At 41.7% G+C, this 21,074-nt stretch overlaps 1 protein-coding gene across 1 annotated transcript; it reads left to right on the top strand.

The window, feature by feature from the left end:
• The first annotated feature begins 716 nt into the window (after positions 1 to 716).
• On the top strand, positions 717 to 7,005 carry SLC35E3 (solute carrier family 35 member E3). Its single transcript, XM_054632087.2, has 5 exons — positions 717 to 1,188; positions 1,286 to 1,396; positions 2,947 to 3,105; positions 4,028 to 4,110; positions 4,511 to 7,005. The coding sequence occupies exons 1-5, from the start codon at positions 799 to 801 to the stop codon at positions 4,695 to 4,697; spliced, it is 930 nt and encodes a 309-aa protein (XP_054488062.1). The 5' UTR covers positions 717 to 798; the 3' UTR covers positions 4,698 to 7,005.
• Positions 7,006 to 21,074: the final 14,069 nt, after the last annotated feature.

Genomic DNA, 21,074 nt, shown 5'->3' with positions numbered 1-21,074 from the left:
AACTCCTTAATTTATTTGCTACATGCCACAAAGACTGCCCATAGACTGCATGGAGAAGGAAAGTGAGACTGCCAGGTGTATGGAGAAAGTAGGGGAGAAGGAAAAGGGACACACTGGAGGAAAGGAAAACCAAAAAGCAAAAGTGAGGGGTTACTTCCAGCCCTTCAGAAGAGAAGGCAGCCTTGTCCTGTTCTGCTGTACATGAAGGAGTTGCTAAAACACTGATGAAATCCTGAACCAGAGGAAAGATGATCGATCATATGTTGAAACCCCCCCGTTTGAGATTTCGTAGTTTATTTTGAAAGCTTGTTCTGCCCCCGTTTACATGTGTAAACACATGTTTAGCTGCCTTTCCCTTAACAAAACAGAGTGCAGAGGACACGTAGTGCAGTTAGGCAAGGACTTTGGCTCCTTCACGCGAGTCGGTGTCTCTTGACACCTGGCAAGGAACGTACTTCGTGCTGTACATCTGTGCGTACAAGGCCGTGTTTGTGGAAATGCCCAGTCCCGTTGTGGAGCGGTACTCGTGGCTTGGAGCCGGGCTGCGTTTCTGTGCCTCGGGGCTCTTGGGCAGGCTGTGGGGGCGCACACACACTCAACTCACACTCACACTCACACACGCAGGGCCGTCCCCCCGGCCGTCCCTGCCGCCCGGGCCGGGCGGGCGGAGCCGTTCGCAGCGGGCGGGGCCACCGGAAGGCGCGAGCCCACGTGTCCCGGCGGGCGGGCGGAGCGGGGCGGGGAGGCGGCGGCGGCGGGCCCGGCCGGTGCGCGGGCGGCCGCCGGGCTGCCTCAGCCATGGGCTGGCTGCCGGCGCAGGGCCGGCTGGCGGCGGGGCTGCTGGTCAATCTGGCCGCCTCCATCTGCATCGTCTTCCTGAACAAATGGCTGTACGTGCGGCTGGGCTTCCCCAACCTCAGCCTCACCCTGGTGCACTTCGCCATCACCTGGCTCGGCCTCTACCTGTGCCAGGCGCTCGGCGCCTTCTCCCCCAAGAGCCTCCAGCCCGCGCAGGTGCTGCCGCTGGCCCTCAGCTTCTGCGGCTTCGTCGTCTTCACCAATCTCTCCCTGCAGAGCAACACTATCGGTACCTACCAGCTGGCCAAGGCCATGACCACGCCGGTCATCGTGGTCATCCAGAGCGTGGCTTACGGCAAGACTTTCCCTCTGCGGATCAAGCTGACCCTGGTGAGGCGGCGGGGCCCAGGGGGGCGGGGAGGGGCAGCGCTGAGGGGCAGCGCTGAGGGCGACGACCCCGCCTAAAACCGCCGTGTCCCTTCCACAGGTCCCCATCACGTTGGGTGTTTTCCTCAACTCCTACTACGACGTGAAGTTCAGCGTTCTGGGGATGGCGTTCGCCACCCTGGGCGTGCTGGTGACCTCGCTGTACCAAGTGGTGGGTAACGGCGGGCGCGGGAGCCTTGGGGGGTTGGGCTCCCTTGGGCATGCCGCCCCTTGCTTCGGTCGCCTTAAGTAGCACCCAGCCCCCCAGGAAACCTTCCCTGCTCCGTTATTTCTTTTTTAAAACGCCCACCAAATTATGATAGTCCACCATAACTCCTGATAAATTAGGAGACAAACTCCTGACCGTCCTTGCTGCTAAAAATTGGGGTGTCATCTTTAACGTGAGCGTTATTTTCAAGGGGCGAAGATTGCTTTAGCGGTAAAACTCCTTTTTTTCTAGAGGGAGCAGATGTTCTCCTTGCTGAAGCAAGTGCCTTGCGTTTGAGCTTTCTCCCTAGAAAGGATGTTTTCCAGTCCTTCAATCCCATGGTTTATCCTTGAGCTATTTACATTTTATCAGTTCCTTCTTCAGTTTAAACTATATACATTCTTAGGTGTTTTTGTAGAGGATGGATTAATACATAAACGCACAATACAACCTTCCTGGATAATCATGATTTTAAAAATTGGTATGTCCAAGGACTGCCTCAGCCCTTTCTGCTGTAACATTGTACTAATAGCTCACCCGATTTGTTATTGACCATGACTATAAGAGCCTCCTAGATTAGAAACTCCTGTCATGTCAATGTGATAGATTTAAACGTGAATTTCTTTTAGGAGGTGTATTGTGCCTCAAAAAAAAAAACGTGAGGCTCTTTGACCCGTAGTGTGTAAGATGAGAAATAATGGTCTCTTGGCCTCTTTTGGGGCAGGAGGAGGAAAGAGATGCTGCATAATGACATTAAACTGATGATTTGTGTACTGGAGAAATAATGGTACTTGGGTAAAATTATCTAGATTAAAAACTGTGAGCAAGTTTATATGCCAGAATCCATATTACCAGTTAATGTGATTTAAATAAATATTAAATGTCAGTTTTCAGCACAAGAGAAAGATGTGTCCTTTTGGCTGTAACATCTGTCTTCATAGCCATAGATAAGTAATCTTTCTGAAAGCATGCAACCTTAAAAATTGAAGTTCGAGTCAATTATAATCAATATTGAAATGAAATCCATTAAACCTGGAATAAACTGACAAAAGACAAATGTGTACTGGTTTTGTTAGCTTGTATGTACAGGAAAATGAGAAGAAAGGAGCAGAATCCAGTGCCTGCTTAGGAAAGGATACTCAGGTCCAACACAGGCAGGATCTGGAATTTATAAAATAAAGGGGAAAATAAAGGGGAGCTGCTATTTTCTTCCCAGCTCCTCAACCTACTTGTTCTTTGTCAAGTATGATAATTTACTCCCAGGCTATATGAAAAGGAAAGTTGAGGCACTCTTTTCACTGCCCCTGCATACAATTTTCTCATGGCTTTTTCACTTGAAAGAGACAAACACATGGGGCCTCCACTGAGGCAAAGGTGAGGCTCAACAGCCTGTTTAAGTAGTATTGTCCACGTGAGACTCCCTCTGTGTTAGTGGGCAGTTTGCTTTTGCTCAGGTTTTTCAGTTTATGGGGTTTTTTTTCCTCATGTTTAACAGCTTTCTCTTTTGGTTTTAGTGGGTAGGTGCTAAGCAGCATGAGTTGCAGGTAAACTCCATGCAGCTGCTGTACTATCAGGCACCGATGTCCTCAGCTATGTTGTTGTTCATCATACCCTTCTTCGAGCCAGTCTTTGGAGAGGGGGGAATATTTGGGCCCTGGACGCTTTCTGCTGTGGTAAGGCTTTTGTTGACTTTATTTAAATAACTATCACTGGTGTAGTTAAATTTGATAGTAAGATCTGTTTCTTTTTGGAACAGATTTTTGTACAGCTGTTGTCTGTGGTGAGATGAGAGGGACATGTGCAGGACAAAAAGCCCCTTGCTGAGTCCGCCCCGCTTCCTCTGAGAGGAGCGAGTCTGTCAATTGATTTATCTCCTTATTCTTGTTTCTATTTAGAGGGCATCTGAACAACAGGAAAATCTGTCAAAATCCAGAAGCTTCCCCTAGTGTATGAAGTGCTCTATTTCTAGCTCTGACTGTCCACTCAGAGAAGGACACTCTCAACTTCTCTTCTGTGGAAGGATGCCAACATTGATTGTTCTCTAGAATTAGTAGTTTATTTTCACCAAGGAGACTATAGTTTCTCTCAATATCCTTCTGTCCAAAAAAGAGCCAGTGACATATTCTTACTACTGCTGATTGTGCCCTCAGTGATGGGTCATTTCTTGTAGCATTGTATTTTATGAATGGGATAGCAAGTGTTCACAGTAATAAAATCAGATATTTTGCTAAAATAGTTTTTGTTGTGACCATAAATTAGACTTTATCTCAAAGTTAAAGTATACAACCTCTATGTGAATGAGTATCCAGATTTTCCAAATCACTCTTAAATGTTCACCAAGAGTAAAGGAGAAAAGGCCTGTGGCTCTTGTCAGTGTATATTTATGGATGTCATAAATATACATGTCACTGAGCTGCTTATACACATCACCAGTGTCTGTACTGGTTTGAAACTGTTTCTATTTTTGTTCTCCATATGTTTTTCTTGCCTGATATTTTGCATTTGAAAGTAAATGAAACTAAATAAATAACCTGGAATGCATCTATAAACTGCCAGAAGCATGTCAGATTACTGACTGTGTCCATTAATCCGCAGATAATGGTACTGCTGTCTGGAATAATAGCCTTTATGGTAAACTTGTCCATTTACTGGATCATTGGAAATACGTCACCTGTCACGTATCCTTTGTAACACTGGTGGTTTCTCCCGTTGCCAGATTCATTATGTTGGAATTCATTTGGGCTGATGAATGTGGGAAAATTGTTCGATAACCTTCCTGGTTTGGGATTTGCATAGGTAATGGGTCATTCGCTGACCTTCATACCTGCAAGGAATATTAACTCACGCTTTGGCTGCCTTGAGCAAGTGTTGGCATGTCCATCAGACTGCACTGAAAAGGGGTGAAAGGCTTTAGGTGGGGGTAAATACAGCCACAGAGATCTGTATGAGAAAACTGTATTGAGTTGAGTCAACACAGTGTACCATTGAATGCTTTGGGTGGAACTAATGAAAATTCCAAGTGTTTCTTTTTACAAAAAATAATACTGGTATTGGCTATTATCCTTAACAGATGTCTAGGTATAACATGTTTGGACATTTCAAGTTCTGCATCACCCTCCTGGGAGGGTGCCTCTTATTTAAGGATCCATTGTCTGTTAACCAAGGCCTTGGGATTCTGTGCACACTGTTCGGCATTTTAGCCTACACCCACTTCAAGCTTAGTGAGCAGGAAAGCAATAAGAGTAAATTGGCCCAGCGTCCATAGAACAAGAGTTTCTGAAGACTGTTGTGAAGGAAAACAAGTATTTAAATATGCATTGATTTTAGAATGCGCAAAATTGCCTCATCCACTTAGATCTATGGTTTTAGTTTAAGTGCCAGGATTGTTATTCTGTAACTAAACCAAACAAACTGAAGGATGTAAAATTCTGGGGTTTTGCCATCTCAGTCTGTCCTATCGTTTTCATTAAATTAAAACACTAACTTGAAAGAGAAAAAGGCACACTTCAAATTGCTGTGGAAATTGTATTGAAGTAATTATATTTTTTGCATACCAAATGAGATCATGATGGCTACAGTTATAGTACAGAGAGAGAGAAAGAAAAAGAATCCTTTCTCTGTGATCAAGCCAGTATTGCCGTTGTGAAGACATTTGGAGACACTTTTATGCAGATGTTCTGGTGTGTAGTGATGCTTCCTCATTTTTGTCCGATGAACAATGAAGAGGGAAACATATTTTGTCCAATCAATTTAAAAAAAAGGCTGCCAGACTCATTCCTATTTCTTGTATATGCTTTCTTATGTATGGCTTCAACACAGGGATAGATTTTTAGATGAAGAAAGTAGATAAAATTACAGGTGAAGAGAAAAGCAGAAAACTTGAAGCCACAGGCCAAGGTGTAGGAAAGTAGGAAATTGGATCTAAACAGTTCATCTTAATTTTTTCTTTTAATTTGTCAGGACATTCACAAAGTAATTGACGTTTTGAAAATGTTGTTACTGCTTTATCATTTTCTCTGTGCCAAAACCAAGACTTTACACAAGATCTTGTAAATACTACCTGTGAGCCTAATAAAATCTCTGGTTTTGTGGTAGTAACCAAATGTTTTGCAGCCCTTGCACACAGACACCCATGCTAAAAAATATTTTCAAGAAGGCTTTGGAAAGGCCACCGTCTTTAATGGGTGTGAAGGCTGCCCAGTTCTCTCTCTTGCCTTCAGCACCACCTCCCTTGCTCCCACATCTTTCCCCAAGAGTTACCTTGGGTGGGATCTGCAGGTTTGTCATCGTCTGGGGGAGAGGCCCAGGGGCTGGCTGGACAATGCTGGGTGTGAGGCAGCATTTCCTCAACAGACAGTCCTGGGAAATGTATCTGAATGACTGAAGAGTGCAAGGTGGGACCTGCTGCTCTAATTAAGAAATGCTTTGAAAATTTTTTTATGACAGTATCAGGCACTTATTTTGACAACGTGGATGGAAGAAGTTCAGTGCTGTTCTAGTTAAAAAAAGGAAAGAAAAAATAACTGCTTTCCGTAAATCTGGTGAGAACATATGTTCACTAGATTTGCAGGGTTAGAATTTAATTGCAGTATCTTAATCCTTACATGTTGGGGTTTATTTAGTCTTTGTCTACCTCTATCAGATTTAAAGAGGGCAATTGTATGGACAAAACCAAGTATTTAAGTTGTGCAGCCACTGACAGAAATAATATTTAGTTCCTCTAAGTTTTTTACAATAGAGGCAAGAAGTCTTTGTGTTGGAAACAATGCAACCTTTCTCAAGCTTGTTTATTTATTCTGTTACAGAGTTCTTGATTTAAGAAAAAGTTATTCCTCTGTGTAACCTAAGTTTTTACATAAAACTCTATATCATTTCAGAGCTACAAATACCTGAAAAATTTTACATCTTTACCAACTGTTTCTTGGACATTGTACTGGTCCAAGAATAATTTTTTTAGTACAGTTTTGTAGATCTGTATAATTAGTTTAAAAATACAGCCTGGACTACTGAAAGATGTGTTCAGATGGTCAAGCTCTGGATGCATATCCTTCAGTATGTACACTGAGAAAGCCATTTCCATTAATTTGTGCTGTGCACAAGTTCTTTTGAGATGTAGATAGACTGCAAAGAAACAGCTAAGAAACAACTGAATCACATGCCTGTATGACAAAAATATTTGAGATGAGATGGATGTAAATATATATATATATATGAAGTAGTAGAATGAACTAAACAACCATGCCTGGAAATACAAAAGACTCCGTAAGGAGAGGAGCAGATCTGCAAGAGAAAGTTAAGAGCATCATTAAAAAAGTACATTATAAATATAATCTGGTGCTTAAAGGGGTGTGTGTGTGTATGAGTCACTTAAGTGATGTAATATTTTTTCATGCATTCAAGAACTCTCTTTTGAGATTTACTTCTTGTATCTAATAAATAAAGTATCTTGAACTTTGTCATTTGTTTCAAAATATTAAATCCAGGATACTTGTGTAATTGTGGGATAAATAGAGCTTTGTATGTATTGTTTCTTTGGATACCATGTGTAGGGTGGGAATAAATTTTTAATCATTTGTCTGACTCCTGCTTATTGCAGAAGAGAGGAGTTGTTCTTGTCTTTTTTCATCTTCTGTTTGAGTTACATAACTTTGGGGGTCTAGGTGTGTATAAGACAAAATGGTACCACATGGATTTCTGTCCACATGAATACAGCAGGGAGTTTGAACTTTTTGGACTCATGGCACAAATGAGGAAAACTAAGTCCTGAGGGAAAACCGGAGTCTTACAAAAATTACTGATACTTACTTGTTTATTCTGGTTTTCACTACGTGGCTTGAATATGTTTTCCTGCTAACTATGTATGTTTCAATCAGTTTTGGCTTTTCTGAAAGAGAAATCAGAGACTTGCCATCTTCAGCGATGTGTAGTCATCTCGCTGTGTGAGCTGTTACAATTGAGGCTGTACCATACATGCCCCAGTGTTTGCTTTCTGCTTTTCATTTTACTTTATAGTCATACTTTATAAGACTAAACTGGTAACAGGGTAGGCTTTGGTCCTTTTCTGCCATGCCATGCTTTGCTGCTATACTAGCATTCTTTACTTTATAAAGCTACCATTGATGTAGTTCAAATGGAACTGAAGATACCAAGATGGCATTTAAAAATGAGAGCAGATGAATCTGGTTAAAATGTGAGTGACTGGTGGCAAGTTATCTAGACTTGTCCCCAAAAACACTTTAGACCAACATCCACAAGGTTCCCCATTTTCCCCAAAGCAGTAGGAAGTATGTCTTCATTTAAGAGATACTCAGTGTAAAGCTTTGTGTTGCCTTTAACTTTGGTAACTTGGCTCTTGTTTGACAGCTTTTGCATGGGGTTTTGTACAACTGGCTAAGTTCTCAGGCTCTGGGGCAGAGTGCCAGAGGAGTTTTTCTCTAGATGGGTGAACAGCTACTCTCTCAGGCTTGAGGTTGAAGGAGTGTGGTTTGCTGCTGTTACATGTATGAAAAGGAGGTTTGTCTTGCAGGAAGCCTACAGCGTTCAGGACAGAACTGCAATTCAGCAGGACTGTATCCTCTCTCTGTCTCATTTCATGAAATGAATGCCCAGCAATGGCCTGGGGCTAAAGCAACATTAAAACTTTGTATAGGTTACCCTAAAAAAAGACAGTATTTTATTAAACTTTAAAAAAAATATTACTAGTAGTCAATGCTCAATAAATATTAGGGTAAAATCTCATTTTTATAATGTCTTATTATGTAATGAGTTTCAAAAGAGTGGTTTTTAACATTTTGGAGTTGAGCTAATGTCTAACCCGTATCTAGTTTGTCAAATTTGCAAAATCTGTCCAAAATGCTGGATTTGATAGCTGGCTGTACATCTTGGTACAGTTGGGCTGCTGAGGAGAGGCCTGCCCTTGAGCAGTACTGGACACTGCCACACTGTTCAGGTGTTCATAGCAAGGACTAAGAACATCTGGCCTGAAATTCGCCAGTGTACTTGGGAAAGGAAGAGGACTCACTGATTGGCAATAGCTTTTTAACGTCTGCTTTTTATGTTCCTGCTTTTAACAATAGGCTTGCAGGTTGAGGTAATTCGGGGAGCAGGGCTTACTTCCTCCTATCACCTTTCATACTGAGATTTTTCTTACAAGATGTCAGTTTTGCTTCCAGTTAAATAGTTATGTCTTACCTAGATTATGAAAGAACCAGAGTTTGGATTAAAGACTTGCAGGTGTTTGTGTTGTTTTTTCCCCTCTTCAAATTTTATTTTAGGTTTTCAAAACCCAAATTCCTTGTTTAACAAGAAAACAAAAAGGAAAATTATTTTAATAAATTAAAGGCTATTGTGTATATATAGTGGAAATATGTTTTGCAAAAGAATTTCACTCTTCTAATTTTGAAGATGCAGTTCTTTGCTTTTCTACTGTTACAATCAAGCAGCCGAAAAGAAGCATTGGCTTTTCTGCTTCATACAAATTCAGTTTCTTCCTGCAGGTGCTCTCCCTCTGATCACAGTGTCAGCCTTCTGTTTGACAGCTCAGTTGTTGCAAAGATGATTGGGATGTCAGCTGCAGAGGGTTAAGAATACAAAGGAAAAACTATCAGCAGGAGTTGATATAATCTTGGGTGATGAGAAATTCTACTGTAAGACATAGAGACATCTCACCAAACAGGCCTGTGCTAAGCAGCAGGGAGAGGCACGGGTTCATCTCCAAGCAGGTATTGCAGAGAATGCAAGAGGTTAATTTCTTGCATTCTTACTGTGCTGTAGTAGTTGACAAATTTAGTATAAAGTAGTTTTTAATAATATAAAATTGAAAATATAAGTGCCATAAAAAAAAGGTAAATTCAGACAGTATAAGATCTTTGCCAAGCTTGTTCCACAGCAGTGATTAACCTTCCTTGAGAGAAGGGAGCTATTGTTGTTTATCCCCTGCTCCAGTGATGCTGGGCTTGCTGAAGGAGGGTTTGTGCTCTTGAAAGCTGCTCTGCTTTTTTTCAGCTGTATCAGCTGGTCCAATGAAAACATCTCACCTCTCCCTGTAGGGCTTGTCTCACTGAAGCTGCTGTTTCTGCTTACATCCAGCTGACGTGGATCGTTCTCCTGTCTTCCTTCTGTGTGTAAAACGACCTGAAAGGTCTAAGGAACCTAACGATTCCGCTCTATGATTCTGTTGCCCTGGGGAGTGGAACATACTCCATTGCCTTGTGTAGCTGCAGTGTCCAGTCAGCAGCAGGGAATCCAGCCCAAGGGGTTATGGTTACAATCTACAGTACAAGGACTAAAGAAGGGAGAAATGTGATCCCTTTTCATTGTTTTAGTTGCCACACAGTTTCTAATATTTTCCAGTTTTAATCTTTGTAATTTCCCTTTAGTAGGTGCATAAGTAAACTCCCTTTACTGCTCCGGTCTGTATTTTCTGTATAGTTATGATACAGTTTATGGAATTCTGGAATTGAGACAGAAGTTGTATCATTGCTCACATAAATACATTGACCTCCCCCACGATTGCTGATTTTTTACATAGGGGCCCTTGTCTGCCTTCCAGTCCAGAAAAGCTTATTTGCCTAAAATACAGGAGGAGTCAGGTTAACCTGAATTAAGAGGTGATTAGTCAGCTCAGGAGTTGCACGTGCCTTCCCAGCTGCACTTGCTCAGTGTCAAATGGGCACAATGTGCTGCCTTTATAATGCATAGGCAGGAACAGACATGGGCAGATTAAACATAATGTAATTAAAATAAATTACATATTTAGAAGCAAGTAGGGATAACAATCCAAAGGCTGCTTGGAGGATTGGCATTGCAAAGATGTTTTCTGATCTGTGGCTTCACTGGAACATGAATACAGGCCATTCATTTGAAGGTATGTGGTTATATTCAAGGAGTTCCAAGAAGTCCAGCACGGTTGTGTGGGTAACGCGCACATGCAGGATGCACATGCAGGCTAAGCAGTGTGTCTGCAGAAAAGAGCAGGATTATTTTTAGAACCATAGATGGCTGTGTCTCATCCAGGAAGTGCAGGGAGGAGATCTCTGGTTGAAGCAGAGCATAAGAATGTAATTTTTAATTACCTTGGCACAAAAAAATGTTGTGTTTTATTTTCTTACTAAGCAAAGACTGAGAAGCAAACTCATTTAAAGGAGCTGTGTTCTGAACAACATGGAATAATCATAGATAATGAGATCATAGAACAGAGGTGGTTGTGATTAAAGGAAAAAAAAAGTGAGACAATGGATTAAGAAACAACTGAGTAAACAGCACATACACATAGGCAGGTTTTTAAATATAAGGTCCAAGTTTAAATGCTTAACTCCACAATCAGGCAGCTCAATAACAGGACCAGATTTGTCAGTGTGAACTTCTTCCCTTTCAAGAGAACTTGATAGAGAATGGCATTCACTCAGCACTTCCAGAAAGGAAGCTGCATAATTGTCAAGTTTGACATTTTTTTTTGTCTCCAACTAAATTTGGTATCCTATTCAACCAAAAAACCTTGGTTGTTTCCTTACTTGTTCTGTTTCCTTACTCTGCCCACAATGTTTTTAATCCTCCTTACTCTGGGGAAAAGAAACGGTTTGTGCACTTTATTTTCTAACTGGAGTGACTGAATGGGTTTTGTTTTGCAATACACCAAAGTTGTGTATTAAAACTTGGATTAAGATCTTCTTAATCAAGCTTCTGTCTCTGAACTGAATGGAAAAAGCCTCTCCAGCTCCTATTATGCAGCATCAACTGTTGTGAAATACATACTTCTCTCCAGAGAGTGCAAAGCAATATTAAGGTCTGGCATCCAAAGAGGTTTACTTGTTAAGTGCATCTCTTGTGGTGGTTAGTCAGAAATTTGTTTCCTATTTGTTAATCCAGTTGAGAGAAGAAACTGACAGTGGTGATCATACACCCTTCAGGAAATTATGATACATTTCTGAAAACACACAGTCTTGCTTTTCTGACTGTTAAGGTCGTCCTTCTGATCAGGATTAACAATGTACCAATGTTTTTCAGCTAGTATAATTCCCCAGAGATGCAGTAGGTTTTTTTTCTCAAACAAAGCCTAAGCAAAACTTTTCCACAAAGCATTTTCCAGTTCATTAATAACTTTTTCTCTATTGGGATAGACATGTAAACCTTCATTCTATACCCCTGAACCTACAGTCTCAAAGAGTTCCAGCTGACAGCAGTGTGAATGGACATGTGGGAGGTTGGCACTGAGCTGGGGTTGCTGAGCACCTGCACCAAGTTAGTTTTACAGAAACAGATGCAAGTTTTCAGAACCATACCATCCAGTATTTGGATGTCATTTAAACCTCATTTTGGATGCTGAAGACAGAAATGTAAATTCAGAAACTTTGAGAAATTAGCAGATGTAGTTGAAGACATGCTCCTAGCACGGATTATATGAGATGGCAGCATCAGTGGAACATCATGATCCTGCTTAAAGGCACGTGTCTCCCCTGGACCCAGCCTGGGCTTTTGCTTCTGCCCCTTGATCTGTCTGAATTGGGAAGATTATATGGCCCTCTGCTAGGCAGAATAGCTACGACTGGCTGTAGAGCCTTCCTGTGCGGGCAGGCAAGTTTCCGCGCAGGGAGAAGGAGGAAGGGTGACACCACACGGCTAGAAACAGGATCGAGGGAAGCGGGGCGGGAGGCGCCTCGTTCCTTAGTCCGGATGTAACGTCGGGCCTCAGAAGACAGGTTTTGAAGGAGGAAGTGTCACACACAAACGGAATGGTGAGAAAACACTCTTTTGCATGTACAGCTACCGGCTTCTCAGACGGAAGCCCTCAAAGAGGTTCTTAAGCACTGAACAAATTTATGAGCCTTTAAGTGGTCCTGAAGTCTGGGAGACTGGCTCTACTCTGAGCCTCAGTAGTTTGCTTCCAGACTCTGCAGCCTCCTGTGGACTGGCAGTTCTCTATTCCCCCTTGTCCCCTATATAAAGGGAGGACCTTTGGAATGTAAATTGGATGTTGATCCTATTTTTCAGTGTGCTTTATTTAGCTGAACCAGTCTACATCATCTGTTTGTGCTTCTTGGATAGCTTACAGTAATTCACTGGGTGTTACACAAATCACGAATCACTGGGATATTACTTATAAAGGCCGGGTAATTTTCTAATCAGTTACTTGTCCCCGAGCAAGCCAGGATTTAAATGCCTTCGAGTTAAGTATTCTCGGCGTTTTCATTGAGTGTAAAAGTACAATAAGCAAGTCCCCTCATCTTCAGAGCTTCCTCTTAAAAAATAATGTAAATCAGGGTATGCAAAGATGTCTGAGGAAATTATTTTATGACGTGATGTCCTTATTGTCTAATGAGATTTAAATTTGGGGTGGTAGGAATGACTGAGATGATGAAAAACTTACTTTGCTGTGGAAGTGGTTTGGCAGGATTGGATTGTGGTAGAAGCCAGAGACACTGGGATCTAAAAAGGGGCTGTTTGCACTGGAAACTGGAACCAGAATCTAGTAAAAATGGAGAGCTGATATGCATATATAAAACATAAATAAAACCACACAGTTTTCTTAGTTTTAGCCCAGTCATCATTTTAGTGTTGCATAAGATAATTTTATGGCTGCATGAACTGAAAGGACTCAGTTTGTGTCTGGAGGTTGCCAGTGGTGTGTAGCAGTACTGCTCCCCCGCTACTTCAGGCTTCTGTTTTTCCAGAGCCGATTGTCCTTTTCCTGTCTGTGTCAGCAAAGAGGAATGTGTGCCCATGCCGTGGTCTCCCTTGGATACAATCCTTGGGGTATCAATTTAGCATGCCAGAGTGAGAACTGAGAGATGGGGGTAGTGATCCTGTCACTGAGACTGCAGGGAAAAACAGAAACTCTCCAACATCTCTGCACTGTTAGAGAATCAAGGCAGTACTATTCTGGCCAGGATGTCATTTTGGCCAGGATGTGCAATAGAAATTATTTCATCCCACATACTTGAGCTGTGCAGTGAAAATCATTCCATCACAAATGGTTTTTCACCACACATTTCACATATTTATACAGACTAATCCCAAAGAAATTCATGTTCATTGGTCTTAAATTACACAAATCTTAGTATTCTGTTTCCTGTTACTTATTTATCCCTTTCGATGCTAATTTGGTCCTCATTCTTTGGTTCTCTTAGCGATCTTTTCCCTGACCAGGTGTCTTCTATCTCCCACATCGGGGCGGGTCATATTCATTAATGTTCGCTTCTCTCCTGTGCATCTTCTGGCTACTCCCAGTCTGTAGATATTGAGCTCATCAGACCCACCGGTGAACAGCATCTTTTGAAGAGAAACTTCAACTTCCCAACATAAATTGTGTATCATCTCCAACATAAATTGTGTTGCTAAGGTAGTAACTTTTGTCACCAAGTCCCAACAACAGCAGAAGGGAGTGACGTCTTGTATTTTTACATCAGCTTTCACAGAAAAGAACAATTCCAGTTTGAAGTACAGAGAAAATGAGTTAGAAAACACAACGGCCAGCAAGTTACCATCCAAAGTGCCTTGGTAGTATCAACACAACTCATCTTGCAAACGGTTTCGGCTCCTTTGCAACACAGGAAAAGCTGGCTTTGAGGAGCCGAAGTAATTATCAGTGATAAAACATGCACCCTTTGCTTCTCCCTGAGTAACACCTGAGGGAGACTTCTGGGAATATGGTCACAGTTCTAACTGGTTTATCAACCCAGGTGACTGATACAGGAGATAACATTCAAGGTATGGTTAGATGATAAGGAAAAGACCACTGAAGCTCCCTGCCTTCAGAAGGAGTTATTTCCCATTTCCATCTCCATTTCTGTGCTTCCAGCTGCGTGTCCCTGCTGCTTTCTTTATGATGTCTTTTGAGTTCTTGATAAAGCAAGCTGACATACTAGCAGCAAATACAAGTAGATATCCTGCTGTTGAATCAGATAAATCTGTGGTCAAAGGAGCCAAAGCCAGTTCAAAGAAATACTTGGCTAGGAATGCACAGCTCCTGGCAAGGCCATTGTTTCAACAGGGCATTAGATGAGCTTGGGGCATTCTTTCGGTGAGGTATTTGCTGGGTCCAGCTGCATCACCAAACACTACAAGGAGGCTGAGGCAATCCAACACCACAGTTCTTCCATCAGTTCTCCCGATCAGTTTGCAGCCTTAAGTGAGGAGACAAGCAGGAGAATGGAGCACCTCTGGCAGTGGTGTGCCCTGAAATCAGCCAAGCATAATGTAGTCTTCCTCCTAGTAATGCTGATAAAACAGCTGAAGCAGATCCCACCTTTTCCCTGTCTACCTGTCTGCTGCCATTCCAGTGATGTCCTGGGCCAGCTTCTGTGTAGCTGCTTGGGACTGCCTCAGGGAACTTATCTACAGGGAAAAAAAAATGGCATTATTTCTCAGGTGTGCTAGGTCACTTTATCCACTTTATACCATAGGTGTACAAATAACAGAAGGGGCAGCAAGAGGATGGAAAAAATGGCTGGGAACAGATGTCTCTGAAATAGCATGCCACCAACCCCTTTACAAAGGGATGCATGCTGAGTCTTCATCATCTTGCCATTAAACACAACCATTTTAGTGTGGCTGTGCAGCTGAGTAAGCCCCACAATTGCTGTATTTCTTGAGCAGAGCAGATTATGTGGCTGATTAAGGATCAGAGAGATGGTAAGACAGGCCCAAGTCAAAGACTCCCTGCAGCTCTACATATACCCCATCCAATAAGAAAGAGGAAATTACATATTGTGATATCCTCTGCATTGAATGAGTTAAAGATCAGGATTGGCAATTACCTGCCAAAGAGGATAGTCTGTATTCCAACAGACTCTCTTCAAAAGATATGGGGGAAAGTAAGTGTTTTTGAAATATTTTGAAAATTGAGAAAAAATATTCTGAAAAGTTGAGAGTCTTTTTGAAACTGTATTTTGGCATGAAAACCAGATCTGTGCTCTCAGATGTCTCACTGCAGTGCATTTCAGGGTATGTTTGTGTGAGGCTTCTTTTACTTATGTGAGCAAACTGTAGCCTATCCTCTGACAGCAAAGGCATGAGGCAGTAATATCTTTCAGTCCCACAACAGTGGATTTGGGATTTTCCCTTGTGAGTAGCACTACATGGTATGTTTCTCTCTAGGTGTCCTACCCTTTGGCCTTGGCTCATAGGTGAACAACATGTGGTTACGATAAATAAGGTTGGTCAGAAGTCAAAGCCCGGTGCCTGCATATCTCTCCCAGGACACAAACAAACACAGAAGAAATTGCCAAATTATTTTTAAACTACAAAGGTGATTTAAACTAAGATGCTAGGATAGATATTGTAAAACCAGTTGAATGAAGGCATCCAAAAAGTCCTTGCACTTGCTTTTTGTGGAGACAAGAGATAACCAAGGCATTAATGCTTCAATGGAACCAAACAAAGCACAGAATCGTATTTTGCATGGCTTCATCACGTGCAGTCAGAGCTTAGTTTGTGTCCTACTTTTCCAGTGGCATCAATGGGTTTGTGCACCTTTTATGCATTAATTCAAAGAGGCTTTTTTGGGTGCTGTAGGTGGAAAAAAACTTTTTCTGCACCAGGTGGCGCAACCACCAGCGAAACTCCCCTAACAAACCTCCTGCCGAGGCCAGCAGGGCGGGGGCTCTGAGTCCCAAGGCTCCGAAACTGCAGTCGTGGCTGTCAGATCGGCTAATGGGAATCAGGGCAGGTAGCAAAAAAACGAGTTTAATGGCACACACAGCCTTCAAAAATTCATGTACCATTTGGCTTAATACTTCCTTTCTTCAAATATTGCCTTCCTGATAAAGACTCTGGATGTTATCCTGATCTGTACTGCCCACTGGTACTTAGAAAGAGATTTCAATTAGAAAGGCAGCTGGAGTGGGGGATTTTCCTTAACTTTGCTATTTCATATTTAGAAAAAAAAAATCTGGTAAAAAACCCAAGTCATGGACTTGGACAAGAACTACCTGTTACTTATTCAAATGTGTCTGGTGCAGATGGCCCCATCACAGTCCTTCTCAGGCTAATGCATGCCACAGACTGGAAACAGCCACCAGCTGGCTTTCAGGTAGAAGCTATGAAAAATTAAAAATCTACAATGAAAGAAGAAAAGCAGGGTGTGAAATATATGGAGATTAAAGCACTTTTAAAAAGGAGCAAACCCTCTTGCTATATGCTTCTTTATTGATCCAATTTTACAAACATTTTCACATATAACTACCAAAAATCAGGACACATAAGAGTAATTGCAGAATAGTTTGTGAGCTCTTTGTATGAAGTAACTTTTTTTATCTCTAAAGTGTGTATGTATATATATATATAAAATATACTGTGGAAATATTAACAAAATCTGAGAAGCAGAAATGACATGGAGGAGAGAAGGATACAGGAATGTAGTACTGGGAAGAAAACTCTGTTGGAAGTAAAGCAGAGAAAATCAGAGATGAACATTAAAAAAAAGCTCAAAGTGCTGATCATCCCAACCAGTGTCTGGCACCTGAACTGCAAGACGCCTAAGTTCCCCTTCCTTAGTGTTTCTTACTGCAGATGTGAGAATGTAAAACATGTGCTAGAGCTTTTTCTTTGACCCAGGGGGAAAACATGACATTTTCCCTTGATTTCTGTGACTGTCATGTTCCAGGGCCTTGGAATCCAGCTCAGAAGAAGCAGGTAAACCATTATTGCTCTTGCAGTGGAACTGTGTTGCATCTCTGTGGGTCACAAAACTCCTCCCAGGGCCACCCAGTTCTACACCAGTTCCGAGTGTGTGCTGAGGTTACTATTCTCTTGCTCTACAGAGGTTACTATTCTCTTGCTCTACAGGGACAACTGTTTCTGTTTCTATTTCAGCGTCATGATGTGCTCCTTACTTACATGCTGTTGTTTCATGTTTGTGTTCAAACAGGTACTAACTCACAGGCAGGCAACTGGGCACTGTAAAACGCTTCTCTCACTTGGCAACAAGTTATTGCATGTCAGCTCCTGGTCCTGCAATAACTGACTTGTGATCAGGATCCACCTGAATCAAGAGAAGGCATATGGGCAAAAAAAAAAAAGACTGGGTAAACAATGTGGTTTCTCAGAAGGATGACTTGGCAAGAATGAGGGGGATATTTAATCTCAAGGAAACTCTTCACAGCAAATCTACTTTCAAAGCAGGCTTCGGAATATACATCCAAGGTTGATAGCTTAGCCCTGTTTGTGATGGCAACAAACTAGTGGAGGGAAACTACTCAAATTAGCATTGAGGGTTTCAGGTCAGGCTATGATAATAATGCCTCTAGTAAATGTTCCAAACTACTTGTCTAGCTACTTGCACTGTTTTTTACCTGCATGTGCTACAACTGTATGCTAAAAATGCTACTGAAGAAGTTGTGCTCTCAAACATAGAGAGCCAGCAGAAAGGTGACTGTAATTCATCAGTAAATCAACTGTATTAGGAAAGGAAAAGGGCTGAGGTTTTGTCAGGAATGGATGGTTCATCCTGTGTCAGGTAAAATCATACACCAGTCAGTAAGACTGCATCAACCAAATATTAAATTGTGGAGCAGACCACAAGAAAGGTTGTTATAGATGCTGCGACCCAAAGCAAAGCATATATTGTTTGTATAAGAGGCAGCTAGAAAGCAAGAATGGAGCATGCAGAGGAGATGTGGGCAGCTGGGTTAGCAAGACTGGGACAATTCTGGGAGATAAATGATCAGGTACATAGAATGGGTCTCAGTTAAGAAGCTGGTTGTGTAATAAAATCGCTTCTGGGTTTTGTTGTTAGAAACAAACAGTTCAACTAACAGTCAGACATTTAAAATAATTTTTTGTCTTTTCTTCCTCTAACTTCTAGACTGCAGCCTGACCTGAATAGTACTTCAGGCCTGACCTCATCATCAGCTGTAGTTCTCTCCAGGCATAGCGTTCCAAACAGACTGGATTTGGATTGCACACTGTGTTTGCTCTCAGCTTCTCCTGGATCTACATTGTCCCTGAATACATTTCAGTTTCAGAGTGAAAGATACCTCAGTGTTTCACATGAGTCCTATTAGCCTGAGGACACCCCACACACCCTTCTGGGCCACTCCCTTGAACAGAAATGTTTTTTTGTGCTGGACTGAACAGCACATTTGAATGACAAATGAACACTGAATTAAAAGAAAAATTCTAAACTGAATTGGCATCATCCTAGTTTGATTACATAAGGCAGATGAGCATGATTATACTGGGAGTTTTCTGATCTAATTACATACAATCAAGTATTTCTAGGAAAGGAGATATCACTGGATTGTTTAATTTTCACAGTTTAGTAAAGCAGGATTTGGTCACAACCTAGTCACATACTTCACCCCTGCTTAAGAAGAAAAACCTGTTTCTTCACTCAGTGATGTGCTTAACAAAAACTGTTTGACAGTAAGAGGAGTCTTTTCCTGAGATTTCTCCCTTTTAGTTCTTTAGAATTGTTCCATGAGATTCTTTCAAAAGAAGACTAGACAGAAAACTTGAGTGGGAAAAAACACCCAACCCCTTCATATTGAGCAGAAGTTCAAAATAATTGGTTTGTATTTTTGCCAGTTGGCTTCCCTTCTGAAGGCATACACTACTGTTTTGTTTAATTGTGCTTGTGGCTGACTGTGCTGCTACTAAACAGGAATCAGATTTGGGCAGACAGATTACCAAGCTCTCCCAGATGGATGAAGGAATAAATACACCAATTATACAAAAGTAGAAGAGCTGCTGTTTTCTGATGTGGGATTATTCTACGTCCAGGTGGTTTTGAAGCAGCTGGATTTAATGTGCTGGAGAGCAGACACACCTGAACTGAGTCCATGTGGGAGGGAGGTAAGAGCTCATGAACAGCTGCCAGAAATTTAGCTTGTAAGCATTAAACAGTAAAATGTCTACAGTTAGAATCTGAGTTTATATGAAAAAGGGTTTCATACAATGTTAGCTAACCACAATGTAAAGAGGGTATCTCCAGTTAAGACAGCTGGGCCTTAACTACTCCAGGTATTTTCTGTAGCATTACAAGTAAAGTACACAGGTGTAGTGACATCTCCTTTTCTTTTTACAACCCTCAAATAGTGTAGAAGTCAGCTCTTGTAACTATAGAAGCTTATTACTCATCCTTCAAGTAAAACTTTTAAATTATACTTGTCCTGAATAATCAAGCACAAGAAAATAATTATGTATGTTGATCACATAGCAGCACTAACTGTATTAGTGACAAACAAGTGTTGCAGCACTGCATATCAGTAAATATCCCCCTTTCCCTATCCTAGCATAGACAGCATATTTTACCTGCTTGCAACCTCCCTTAACTCAAGATTAGTCTGTTGGAGAAAAGAGATAAGATTGTCCTTGAAGGCTGATAAAAAATCTAGACAGAAACTGTTGGGTTTTTTTATCCTTAGCAGTTAATGAATCAGTAAGGGAAGTTGTTATTTAAATAATCTCAGACTCAAAGTCATTGGTCACAAGATGCTTATTGGTAGAGAAGTGGAAAAAGAAAGTTATTGTTATGAGTTTGGCAAGTCTTAGACTACAGAAAATTTATTGCTAATTTTAAAAAGCTCTTTAATTGCCACACAGCCATAGCAAAATGATACTGTTCTTAAGATGAGGATCAATAATGTGATGGCTTGGGGAGAATTACATAAACAGTTTTGTTTGGTTTAGTTTCTGTTCAGTAAAATACATTTTGCATTGGAATTAAATAGTTTTTGTGTAGTCTGCATGATGACAAGATTGAACATCAGTAGTTGAGGTATTTAGTAGCCATTCACTTCCTTCCTCTTGCATTTTTGTGTAGATGGAGTTTTCTCCTAAGAATGAAATTAGCTAGCTAAGGATCTCAGGGACTGGGGTGCTGGGTGGAAAAGAGTAGATATCAGACTTTGCCTGCTGCAGGACATTCTTGACTCCACTAGAAACAGATTTCTGTTTGCCTTGAAATCCCAGCACTAAAAGGAGGTGAGCAGGCTTTGCAAAATTCTGGCAGCTTCTCGGTTGTCCCTCACTAGACCTTGAGCTTTATGCTCCAGAGAGATAACAAGGTCATCTTGAAAATCCATCATCACACAAATATCTGGATTTAAACCGTTGCTGGAATTTTTACAAGGTGCCATGGTTGCCGAGAAGCTCAGACAAGTCCAGGCAGTTATCCACTGCTTGTTTGGACAAGTTAGTTGTCATGGAAAAGTAGCATTACACTCCCTCTGCTCTAGCCTATCTTTAAACACTGTCTGCACCACTCATGCTCTCTGGAAAAAGCTTTTCATTATCCAAAAATAATTTCAAAACGTCATGGGCAAAGAAAAAAACCTGAGAATTAGAAAAGGCAGACTAAAAACTAACCAGTTCGAGTTGAAGTGTAGCAACTAATAAGTACCTGTGAAAGTAACATACTTCCAAACGCCCTACATTTGAAAGATTCAGAAAATTGTAGAATGGGAGATGACAAGAGCATAGGACGACAACGTCCGATTATCTTTGGATGCAAAGTTTTCTCCTAGTTCCATTTCTTAACTACCTCTGGAAATAAAACCAACTTAGGAAGCATGGGCGGCCGCTGAAGTGGAGCAGGTGCCCAGAGGCGCTGCTCGGCCTGAGGCGGGCGGCGCGGCAGCCCCGGCCCGGCCTGTGTCGCTGCCGGTGCGCGGCGGGCGGGGGGCGCCTTTCCCTCCCCGGGGCC

This window comes from Agelaius phoeniceus, chromosome 5 (assembly GCF_051311805.1).
Source record: "Agelaius phoeniceus isolate bAgePho1 chromosome 5, bAgePho1.hap1, whole genome shotgun sequence".
Classification (NCBI taxonomy): Eukaryota; Metazoa; Chordata; class Aves; order Passeriformes; family Icteridae; genus Agelaius; species Agelaius phoeniceus.
This window is presented reverse-complemented; position numbering and strand designations above follow the sequence as displayed.